A 13,180-nucleotide genomic window follows, 5' to 3' on the forward strand; every position below is an offset into this window, starting at 1 on the left:
AGCATCATCATCATTAGGTGCCGAGGGTGGCAGCATGCTCATGAGACAGCAGGGTGGAACAGTGAAAGATCTGGAGCCAGTGGTACACTGTCTGTTATGAGGGAGACTACACTGTGAGGGACACACTGGCAGGGCATGGGTTCATAAAAGCGGCAGGTAAGCAGGCATCACACAGTGGTGGAGGTGGTGGAGGGAAAATGCTCGGCAGTGTGGGGAATATTTCACTGAGGGACGCTAGGGTTTCACTGAGGGACGCTAGGGTGCGCTATGAAGGATGTGTGGTAGAAGGTGAGGTGTGGCCAGGGTGCTAATGTTTTCACGACGGCCCTGCATCAACACATAGAGTGCCATCATAAAGTGGCGTGGAAAAATTCTCCCCACCGTCCTGCACCCCCTATCCCGTAGTCAGGGCTTGTCAACATCAGCAGAAAGAAGCAGTTTTTTCCTTCTTATCCACCTCAATGTCTTTATTGCTCCTGATGCTCCTCCTCATCACTTGTTTAAATAGCAATTGATCACTGAGGCAACTGCAAAAGACAACAGTATGCGTGCATCATCCGACAGCACAGAAGCTGAATGTGCACCTGGCCAAGTTGCTGGTACTACAGTTCCTCCCTTCTCATGTTGTTGACTCTGCCCATTGCACAGAACTGATGACTTGTTCTGAACCAAGGTGGAGAGTACCAAGCTGGCATTACTTTTCCAAAAAAAAACTGTACCACCTCTGCACATATACTGTATGTTGAACAGAAGGTGGGCCAGTCCTTGGGCCTCTCAGTGTCTTGTAGAGTTCACACCAGCACTGACATATGAAGTTGTAACTATGGTCAAGAACAACATATGTCAAAATCACAACCTACTAGGTAAATTTTGTTCTGGACAAGTCACACCAGTAACTTGGCAGGTGATGGCAATGCCGCTTCCTTGTTGTAATTGTGGAATTTCTGTGCTAATATCCTCCTCTGCCTCCTCATCCTCCACCTTGTCCTCACCCTCCCCTCTAGACACAGTTCACAGTGGTCCACCATCATTTCACCTATGCACAGCTAGGTGTTGTCACATGATTCTCCACCTCATCAGCCTAGGTGAATGGAGGCGCCACACCGGGGGAGGAACTGCTCAACATAATCAATAAAGAAATTGAACACTGGCTGTCTCCTCGCCAACTGGACATAGGAACCATGGTTTACTGTTAACAGGAAGACCTTTTTTTCTATGCTGCATCAGGAAGGGCTGACCCATGCACCTCGGCATGGTGCACATTTTCAATCTCATTGTCACCAGGGTTCCTCAAGTCTTCCATGGAACTGCAAGAGCTGTTAAAAATGTCCAGTAAACTGTGCCTGACACTTCAGCCACTTCATCCGACGTATTTTCCATTTCAGCCAATGGCAGCTCATGCGTGACATGAGCCATTTGCTCAGGCCAGCCTATGGAACTCTATGCCTGAGGAGGTGGTGATGTGGTGTTCACTAAAAGAGTTTCAAGAGGGACCTGGATGTATTTCTGGAGTGTAATAATATTATAGGTTATAGTTACTAGAGATGGGTTGTTGATCCAGGAGTTATTCTGATTGCCTGATTGGAGTCAGAAAGGAATTTTTTTCACCTAAAGTGGGGAAAATTGGCTTCTTCCTCTCAGTTGTTTTTTTTTATCTTCCTCTTAATTAACTTGCAGAATAACAGCTGAACTGGATGGACAGATGTCTTTTTCAGCTTTATAAACTATGTTACTACGTTACTGGCTATCCACATTGTTAGATATTTGCTACAGGTTAAAAATTGGTGCATTTTTCTTTATATACCTTCTGAGAGGAATTGAAAATGGACTACTATAGAGACATGCTGTGTAGTCGGTTGGTTGCTGCCTATGAGCACATCTGCCGTCCTCGGGAATGTCTGAACGAGGGTATCCTCTGCGCTCACACTCCACTACAATGACTGTTTAGGAGGGCTGGGCACCAGCTCTACAATCAGCAAGTTAAGTCTGCAGTCTGTGATTACCAGTTTTCTTCGGCCGCCTCCTGAAGAACCACCGAGCAGCAGCAGCTGTGAGACATCTAGCAGAACCTCAACCAACAGATGGCGGCATACTTGCACTGCACCCTCTCACCCATGATCCAAGATCCCCTGGCCTACTGGGCATGTAAATTTGAAGGTGGCCTCAAGTGGCCGATTTAGCCATGTGCATGCTTCCTTCCCCTGCCAGTAGTGTGGCATTAGAGTCGGTGTTCAGTGCAGCAGGGCCATAGTTACACCTAAGAGAACTCACTTTTCTTCCAAACATGAGTGAGGCATGGTTAAACCTGGATTTGTAGGTGCCTGATACAACAGAATAGATTATTCTGTCATTAATGATTATACTCTAGTGTGCTGGCACACGGAAATATTGTGCAAAATGGGCCGGTTACTTCTGGCCACTTGCTGTTGTTACCATTCTGATGCTGCCACCTGCTGATGACACACCGCCTGTTACCTTTACTGCTATACCTACAGTGGAGCTTCTTGGTCTACTGATAGTTGCATGTCAATTTTTTTAAAAGTATATGCATGTCACTGGGTCTTGCTATCACACTACTATTGTTAGGTTCTGCTACTACTGTGATCTGCCATATCTTGTGCTGTGTGCCACAAGCTGCTGCCCCCCCTACCCACTATATCATGGAGCCACTATTGTCACTGTTACTGCTACTGCTGATGCTGCCAACCTCCCCACTCTGTCATAGGGCCACTACTTTATAGTACTTTTTTATTAAATGTATTAGACACTTGGCCAGCACATTGGATTCGCATCCCCCCCCCCCCCAGGTTGGTTAAAAAATATAGTATTTATCCAGCTATAGCTTCCAAGCCTTTACACTGAGATTGGGCCTCCAAGTGGGAAGAATATGCTTTAGGTTTGTTTCACACTTTCGTGAAACAAATCCTGGCAGGCTGTTCTGACAAGGAACAACCTGTCTGGATCCGTCCCTGCCGGGCTCATTCTGTCCGGCCCCATTCACTATGATGGGGTCAGAGGAGATCTAGCCACAACCCAGCAAATATGCAGAGGGTGGCTAGACAATTAACACTGCACGCAGGGACGCATCCAACATCACGCTCAATGCAGGTCCTTTGGCACATCTTTTTAAAATCAAGAGAGAACCGGACTGTTTTCCTGTTCTGTTTAAAAAACAACTCTAGCTGCATTTAGGAAAAATTATTGATTACCAAGAAACGTGAGAAATTCGGCTTCATTTTGAATCATTTTTTTTCTAAAATTCAGACTGAATTTTACTTCAGATGCTTTGCTTTTTTCAAAACTAATAATCACAGCACAGAAAAAAAATGAAGCAATATACCATATTTTCTACTTAATAAAACACATTTTTTCCCCCAAAGTGGAACGAAAAGTGTCTCTTATAAAGCCAATATTATTGAGCGCTTCCATTATGAAAGTGCACACTTCCCCGCCAGGCACCATGCTGCACTGTCCTTACTGCGTACCATGCCAGGACGTAGTGCGCGCACTATGACCTGACATTGTAAGCAGTCAAGTCACAGTCCAGCGTGGCATGGAGAAGTTCAAGTAGCAGTGAGTACAGGATTAGAACCGCCAAATCTGCAGAGTGTTGGCAGAGCAGGACAGGTACATTCATATATTATTCTAACTCTGATAGGGGTCTGATCTGAGGTCTGACATGGAGGTCTGGTCTTAGGTCTGATGGGGGTCTCATCTGAGGTTTGATATGAGGGTCTGATGAATATTGGGTGTCTAATGAAGATTGGAGGTATATTCTGAGTTTTTTTTTTCTTATTTTCCTCCTTTAAACCTAGGTGTGTCCTATCATCAGTGAATGTTATAAAGCAAAAAAATACAATAATTCTATTATAAAATATTAAATTAGAAATAAAAAATTAGAGGGAAAACTTACCACGGTACCAACGCCGTAGGTGGCTGCTGGAGCAAGTGTGTGGTGGTAGGGGTCGGCAGCATAAACCGTCCGTAACTGAAAATTTAAAAAAAGTGATATATATGAATTAATAAAGAACATTAAGATTGAGGCATAAACATAGTTTCAACATTATTCTTTCTTATGAAATATAAAACCATTACTGCAAAGAACAATCTATAAATCTGCACTGACTGTTATATTAAATACATATATTTAGTCTTAGTATATGTTTTCATTTGTATGTTTTTTTTTTCCTTTTTGTTCCCATGCATCTATCCAGATTATTTTCAAGCCATATATCATTTTGCTACACAAACATAAATTGTCCCCAAATGATATTTATTACCACATATAGACCAGAGTTTTTACCTTGAAAACTAGACCTATAAATTTTGACCTGAAGCCAACACTTTAAATGAGTGTAGAGAAGTAATCACAACCGCTCTGTATACTGAAGTACAACAGGTAATCCAGCTCAGGAACATTGATAAATATTAGCCAAGATACTGTTCTTGGAAGATGTCCAAATACTAAAATGTTCTTTCATTCTCCAGTCTAGCAGTCAATATTATAAGAGCTTTGAAAGTGTATCTTACTAAAATGTATGTAATGTAAAGTATAACAAATAACTATTAAGAGATTGTTCTACAATTTAACAAAAAAGGTGGTGTGAAGAAAACAGTCCGATCGTTTGGCTGTTTTTAATTAGTATTACCTTAAGGTCTGGAAAAGTAGAAAAAGACTGTACTTTTTGGTCATCCATATTAATATCTACAGTGGAATGATTCAATGTACAAAATGCAATTTATATACAATACGCCTATAAGTATATTCATACTATAAAATTATTTATTATTGTGTGTGTAAATGAGATGTACAATGGATTATCCATATTACTTGAAGTCCAGGATATCCAGTTAACCTCTTACGGACACAGGGCGTACCTGTACGTTCTGATGTCCTGGTACTTAAGGACACAGGGTGTACAAGTACGTCCTGTGTAGTTCAATCAGCAGGTACCCTAGGTCAATGCCAAGGGGGGTCCTGTGACCCACAAATATCGGCGATCGCTGCAAACCGCAGTTCAATTCAGACCTGTGGTTTGCAGCACTTTCAAAGTTTCTGATCCCCACGGTCCGTGAACGCGGGGATCAGAAACTTCAAAATGCCTTTTTTTTATGTTTAAAACCCCTCCTCCCTGCAGCCCTCTTTGTGATGTGGGGGGGGGGGTGCAGGCGGCGCGGCAGTGCGGGCGGCAGTGCGAGCAGGTGGGCGAGTGTCAAAACGGGCTGACATCATCACACAGATGTCAGCCGTTAAACCCCTTCCATGCCGCGGTCTGGAAGGTTTAAACAGGGAGGGAGCTCCCTCTCCATCGGGGGCTGCTGTGCCTTTTCAGCCCCCGATTCTGATGGGATCACATAGGGAGGGGGCCCCCCTCCCTCACCCGCTGCTCTGTTGTGGCAGCGATTGATGGTTACCATGGCATCCGGACGCCTTTACAGGCTTCCGGCTGTCCATGGTGCTGATCAGACTTCTGATCAGTCTAAGTAAAGTGAAAATACAGTGCAGTACACTATATAGTGTACTGTATTGTATTATACAGACATCAGACCCACTGGATCTTCAAGAACCAAGTGGGTCTAGGTCAAAAAAAATTAAAAAAAGTGAAACAAATGTAAAAATAAAAAAACACATTTATCACTGATTTAAAAATTTTGAAAATAAAATTCCCTACACATGGTTTGATATCACCGCGTCCATGACAACCTGATCTATAAAACGTCATGTTACTTTTCCCCGCATGGTGAACGCCATAAAAAATAAAAATAAAAACTATGATGACATTGAAATTTTTTGCCCACCTTACTCCCAAAAAAGGTAATAAAAGTTATCAAAAAGTCGTATGTATGCTAAATAGTACCAATTAGGCTACTTTCACACTTGCATTTGGGGGTTCCGCTTGTGAGATCCTTGAGGGCTCTCACAAGCGGCCCCGAACTGATCCGTTCATCCCAATGCATTCTGAATGGATAAGGAACTGTTCAGAATGCATCAGTTTGGCTCCGTTCCGCCTCTATTCCGCTCTGGAGGTGGACACCAAAATGCAGCTTGCAGCGTTTTGGTGTCCGCCTGGCAGGCGGAGCCAAATGGATCCGTCCTGACTTACAATGCAAGTGGGACTGATCCTTTTGACGTTGACACAATATGGTGCAATTGCAAACGGATCTGTCCCCCATTGGACTTTCACTGTAAAGTCAGGAGTCCCTATTAATATACCATTGGATCAGAGTTTTCTCCAATCCGATGGTATAATTTAACTTGAAGCGTCCCCATCACTATGGGAACGCCTCTATGTTAGAAAATAACATCGGATTTGAGTGAGATCGTAAACTCAGATCCGACAGTATATTTCTAACACAGAGGCGTTCCATAGTGATGGGACGCTTCAAGTTAGAATATACTGAGAACTGTGTACATAACTGCCCCCTGCACCCGATCTCTTACAGGGGGCTGTGATCCGCACAATTAACCCCTCATTGGTGGCAGCGGACAGTTCCGTCAGAGTCCCAGTTTAATCCCTGGGGCTCCGATCAGTTACCATGGCAGCCAGGACGCTACTGCAGTCCTGGCTGCCATGGTTACTTAGCAATTTTAGAAGCATTATACTTACCTGCGCTGTCTGTGTCCGGCCGGGCGCTCCTTCTACTGGTAAGTGACAGGTCTGTGCTATAAGCAATGCGCCGCACAGACCTTTCACTTACTAGTAAGAGGAGCGACCGGCCGGCACAGACAGCGCAGGTAAGTATAATGCTTCTAAAATTGATGGGGGGGGGGGTGATTTTAATTAGGGGGGAGAGGGGAAGCCGCACTGTCCACCAATGAATTTAATACTGGGGAGGGAGGGGGGGGGCGCACTGGCCACCAATGAATTTAATACTGGGGAGGGAGGGGGGGCTGCACTGGCCACCAATGAATTTAATACTGGGGAGGGAGGGGGCCGCACTGGCCACCAATTAATTAAAAACTGGGGAGGGAGGGGTCTGGCCCCCTGCTGCCTGGCAGCACCTGATCTCTTACAGAAGGCTATGATACGCACAATTAACCCCTCAGGTGCGGCACCTTAGGGGTTAATTTTGCGGATCACAGCCCCCTGTAAGAGATCGGGTGCTGCCAGGCAGCAGGGGGCCGTTATGTACACAGTTCTTAGTATATTCTAACTTGAAGCGTCCCCATCACCATGGGAAAACCTCTGTGTTAGATTATACTGTCGGATCTGAGTTTTTACAATGTGAAAACTCAGATCTGAAAAAGCTGTTATGCAGACTGATCCGTTCTGAACGGATGCAAGCGTTTGCATTATAGGTGCGGATCCATCTGTGCAGATACCAGACGGATCCGCACCGAACGCAAGTGTGAAAGTAGCCTAAACCTGACCCTGCAAAAAATTAGCCCCTACATGAGACTATGGCCCAAAAAACAAAAAAATATGTCTCTCAGACTAAAACATGATTTTTTTGTTTCAAAAAAGCTTTTTATGTTAAACGCGACATATTAGGTATCAACCGCGTCCGTAAGATCCTGATCTATAAAAATACCACATGACCTAAACCCTGAGATGAACACCCCCACAATGGTGCCAATCTAACAGTTACCTCATCCCACAAAAAATGATACCCTACATAAGACAATCGCCCAAAAAAAAAAAAAAAAAAAATATGGTTATCAGACTATGGAGACACTAAAACATGTTTTTTTTTTGTTTAAAAAATTATACTATTGTGGTAAAACCTAAATAAATAAATAAAAAAGATATACATATTAGGTATTGCCACGTCCATAAGAACCTGCTCTATAAAAACACCACATGACCTAACCCCTCAGGTGAACACTGTAAAAAAAAAAAAAAAAACTGTGTCAAAAAAGCTTTTTTTTTGTTACCTTACATCCCAAAAAGTGTAATAGCAAGCGATCAAAAATTCATATGCACCCAAAATAGTGCCAATCTAACCGTTATCTCTTCCACAAAATGATAACCCAACCCTGAGACAATCGCATAAAAACTGAAAAAACTATGGCTCTCAGACTATGGAGACACTAAAACATGATTTTTTTTTGTTTCAAAAATTATATTATTGTGTAAAACCTAAATAAATAAAAAAAAGTATATATTTTAGGTATCGCCACGTCCATAAGAACCTGCTCTATAAAAATAGCACATGATCTAACCTGTAAGATGAACATTGTAAATAATAAAAAATAAAAACGGTGCCAAGACAGCTATTTTTTGGCAAATTTTCCACAAGGAAAGGAACGCCATATGGATTTTGGAAGGCAGTTTTTGTTGGACTGGTTTTTTGACACCATGTCCCATTTGAAGCCTCACAAAGTGACTTCAGACCTGAACTGGTCCTTAAAAAGTGGGTTTTGGAAAATTTCTGAAAAATTTCAAGATTTGCTTCTAAACTTCTAAGCCTTGTAACGTCCCAAAAAATAAAATATTCATTCCCAAATGATCCAAACATGAAGTAGACATATGGGGAATGTAAAGTAATAACTATTTTTTGGAGGTATTGCTATGTATTATAGAAGTAGAGAAATTGAAACTTGGAAATTAGCTAATTTTTCATTTTACCAGTGTCATGAAGTACAATATGTGACGGGAAAAAAAAAAACAATCTCAGAATGGCCTGGATAAGTAAAAGCGTTTTAAAGTTATTCACACATAAAGTGACACTGGTCAGATTTGCGAAAAATTGCGTGGTCCTTAAGGTGAAAATGAGCCTGGTACATAAGGGGTTAAAGGTTGTTTTCACAGTGGTGTCCCCCTTGCACCATGTCAATAAATCATGTGACACAAGGAGGATGTGTCACTGCTGCAGCCAGTAATTGGCTACAACTGCCTTCAAACCAAATATTGACAAGGGAGTGGAGTGCTCTAGCGACATCAGGGAGGCAAACAAACTGTAATCCATCTGAGCTGGTCAATCCATGGGGGATGGGGAGTCCCAAAGATGAAAAACACATTCAATTATGTTTGCAAATATAACATTCTACTTTTATGCTTTGTGTGGTGCAATTCATATTGATAATGCAGAATTGCATGAGCAGCTAGGCAATAGCCAGAAACAAATAATTTTTTTATTTTTTTTAATAGAACTGAAGTTCAAAAGGCTGTTTAAAAGTATAACTTCCTAAGCTACCATGATATTTGTCACTGTTCTGCTATCCTGTTTCTTTGGTATTCTACTAACATATTTTGCTGTGTCTAACTGCATAATCTATTTAATGAATGTAAAAACTATTGTATTACTGTAAATCACTTTTATTATTGGATCATATACAATTGTATTGGGATCTGTTCATGCTAGTGTCATGACTTTTACAACTCTGTAGCTGACCAAATCATTTACAATACAACCCTCAGGGTACCATTGATGTTTACATTGTTTTGATTGCAAGAATAGTGCTGCATGCTCTACAACTCTTGTCAAAAAAATTATAAAATCCCCAGAGAAGGCTTCTAAATCCAATGTGAACAGATCCTTATCTCATTCACTGAAGCTAAAACATGAACTAGTCCTCATTATCCCGGAGAGATAATATTTGAGTTAAAGGGGTTGTGCAGCCACTAAATATTGATGACCAATCCTCAGTCTAGGTCATTAATATCTGATCATGGGGGTCCAACTCCCAACACCATTGCCAATCAGCTGTTTGAAGAGGAGGCAGCACTCGTACAAACACTACTTCTTCTTTAGAATTACACTGTGCATCATCTCGGAAGTCTTGGTGGCCAATTACAAGTACTTGTTCTACTCACTGGAATGAGACAAGCAATTGTTATTACATTGCTATAAGTTAAATGACACACAGTGTAAATAAGAAGAGGAAGCAGTGCTTGCATAAGCACTGCCTCCTCTTCAAACAGCTGATCGGCAGGAGAGTCAGGAGTTGGACTCCCACCAATTAGATATTGATGATCTATCCTAAGGATACATCATCAATATGTACTGGCTACACACCCCCTTTAAGAACTGGACTGGTAACTGAAGAAGCTATCATGAGTTTAAAACCTATGGCTGGCACATAACAAAACAGTTGTACTATATGAGGGTGGCACCCACCCTTCCAATGATGGAACCTAAGCAATCACATTCTAAAATAATGCTTGATAATTATACTGTATATAGCTAAAATAAAATATGATGTAATTACATATGACCAAACACAACCAGGGAATTTATCAACACATGCACTACATAATTCTGGATTCAAAAAGTCTTAAATAAGGGCTTTGCAATTTTTTGGGGACACTTGCACAAAAATATGTAACTTTTTGAGCAATAAACCACCTACATATATGGAGTTAAACTTTGGTCAGGGTTTCAGAGCATACCACTTTGTATCATAATTATGAAGTGCAACTTTTAAAAAATTTGCTAAAAAGTTGCAACTCAAAACTAGTCACACAAGTCTACTTTTACTATAAAAGGCTCAACCATATTGCACTTGTGACAAATTTATTTTTATTGTGCACCACTTTCATAACTCTTATGCAGCCGAGCAGAGCAACTCCAATCTAAGAATTAACCTTAAATATACCTACAGTGAAAAATCCCCCCCTCCCAGTTTTCAGGTAATGTGCCAAGTTAAAGTTTTGCACCAAAGCTGAAAATTCTGCATTTGAATGGATGATTTTACAGTATGCAGCATCCTTCCTGTGCAAAAATGAGTAGATTTGGTATGAATCAGGACAGCTATAACAGCAGGGTCAAAGTGTGAAACCAGTTAAATGACCAATAAGTACAAGAATATGGACATTAGTTACAAGGATATCAAGAACTAACTTAAAGGCAATTTTAATATAGAACTATATGTGGAAATTATTGGGGAAAGCATGTCTGACCATACATTTCTTGCCTTAAATACCTGACCATATAATGCTTAGGTAATCTGGGTCCACCAGACAGGTTATCTCCCTTCTGGCTCATTGAGGGTAATCCAAAACTAAGACATTTTTTTTATTTTTATAAAATACACAACCCTATAATGTCATGGAAAATCGTAGCTGAATTAGAGTCAAGTGAATTAGAATTTTTCCTCATACAAAAAATAATCATCCAAGTTTGCTTTTATGTATCTCTGTTTGGTTTAATGTATCTTGTTATTCAGTAAGGCTTTATTACAACATAAAGGCAGGGTGTTTAAATTTACTAGAAATCATATTTGTTCGAGCTGACCTTCGCCTTCTAAAATGGGGGCTTTGTTATGATTAATATTTGCTATTTTGTGGAGAAAATAGAAAGGGTCAGCTTATTCTCCAAATACACATCTTATTTTTAAAGCTGACTTCAAAAGACTCACCTATGCTCGACATTGACATTTAAGGGCTTGAAAGGTTAGAAATGTTCACTAGCAATCTTTTTGTATTTTAATATAGCACAACAAGAAAAGATTTCCAGATTGGCATTTTAATATAAGAATTCCCATAACTTCCAACCTTAATAAAGTATAGTGTACTTGACTTCATGATACAAACTATATATATTCTATTACTGCAATATTCAATACATTCTAAAAATATGCATTGATATGTATACAAATAATGTTTGTATAACATCAAAGTCTAAATATCAAACCTTGATGATAACTCAGAAATAAGTGGTATTAGTGGTATTAGTTGGGTGCTGCTAATCTTGTTCTGATGAAGCAGTTTGCTACAAATCCTATTTGCAGAAATTTTCTTCTGCTATGCCAATCACTGCTCAATTGACATATTTTGCTGTTAGGATACAATTCAGTGTCCAGGATGTTGCATAACTACATTCTATCTATCTATCTATCTATCTATCTATCTATCTATCTATCTATCTATCTATCTATCTATGGCAGGGCTCCATAGGAATGCAGTGAAATTCTTGTAGACTCCAATGCTATGGAGTCTATGAGACAAGCAATCAAATGATTGCTTTTTCAAGTTCGCTAGGGGAACTATTAAAAAGTAAAAAAAAAAAAGAAAATCATTTTTCATTTTATATATATATATATATATATATATATTTAAATAACCCCTAACATCTCTAAATATACATAAACAATTTAAAAGAAAACAACATCATCATCATCGCCATGTATTCATCCCATACGGCCAATGGTGAAATGGAAAATAAAGCCAAATAGCGCCAACATATTCCACAGCTCTTTATACTTCAGGGGTTCATGTACAAACAGTCATAAATAACATAGCAACACTGTAATTAGAACAAGAGGAATGAGGCCCAGATTGCAAGAGCTCACAATCGATTAAATAAAAAATTAGCATATACAGTATCGTATAAAGCTGCAATAATATCAATAAAAACTACTGATCGTTCTACAAAAAAATTAGCCCTCACACAGCACCATACACATAAAAATAAAAAAATAAAAGTTATGGGGGACTTAATATGGCAATGCAAAGAAAAAAATGTTTTGTTTTATTTTCTTCAGTATTCAAATACAATATGGTATCGTTGTAATCATACTGACCCAGAAAACGAAAGTAACAGGTCAATTTTACCATATACAGATGGAGCAGGGTTAGCACTCTAGCGCTTAACTCAAATTTCTTAACTCATCGCGTTATCTTGAGGACAAAAGCCATTGAAAAGCAATTGAAGGTGTTTGCTTATATTAGATAACACAACTCAGAAATCTTAGAAAAAAGGAGTGTTAACTTTACTCCATCCGTAGGAAACATCATAAAAACAAAACCCAAAAAACTGAGTCAAAATTGTGTGTTTTTTATAATTCCACCCCATTTGAAATTTCCTCCCGCTTCCCTCTATATTGTATGCAATAATAAATGGTGCCATTAGAAAGTAAAACTTGTCCCACAAAAAACAAGCCCTAAAATAGCTACAGTTGCAAGAAAAAGTATGTGAACCCTTTGGAATGATATGGATTTCTGCACAAATTGGTCATAAAATGTGATCTGATCTTCATTTAAGTCACAAAAAAGTATGTGAACCCCTAGACCAGGGATGGCTAACCTGCGGCTCTCCAGCTGTTGTAAAACTACAATTCCCACCATGCTCTGCTGTAGGCTGATAGTTATAGGCTGTCTGGGCATGCTGGGAGTTGTAGTTTTGCAACAGCTGGAGAGCCTCAGGTTGGCCAGCCCTGCCCTAGACTAATGACATCTCCAAGAGCTAATTGGAGTGAGGTGTCAGCCAACTGGAGTCCAATCAATGAGATGAGATT

At 40.2% G+C, this 13,180-nt stretch overlaps 1 protein-coding gene across 4 annotated transcripts in view; it reads right to left on the reverse strand.

Moving 5' to 3' along the window:
• The window catches only part of RBFOX1 (RNA binding fox-1 homolog 1), a 363,548-nt gene that overhangs the window by 8,551 nt on the left and 341,817 nt on the right, over positions 1-13,180 (reverse strand). For 3 of the 4 annotated variants that reach the window (XM_040440370.1, XM_040440369.1, XM_040440368.1), the window contains one exon: positions 3,914-3,988. In XM_040440370.1, the coding sequence (XP_040296304.1) occupies positions 3,914-3,988 (75 nt within the window). The remainder of the gene's footprint in view (positions 1-3,913; positions 3,989-13,180) is intronic. The other variant, XM_040440372.1, reaches the window with a different exon arrangement.

The sequence above is a fragment of the Bufo bufo genome, chromosome 7 (assembly GCF_905171765.1).
Source record: "Bufo bufo chromosome 7, aBufBuf1.1, whole genome shotgun sequence".
Taxonomy (NCBI): Eukaryota; Metazoa; Chordata; class Amphibia; order Anura; family Bufonidae; genus Bufo; species Bufo bufo.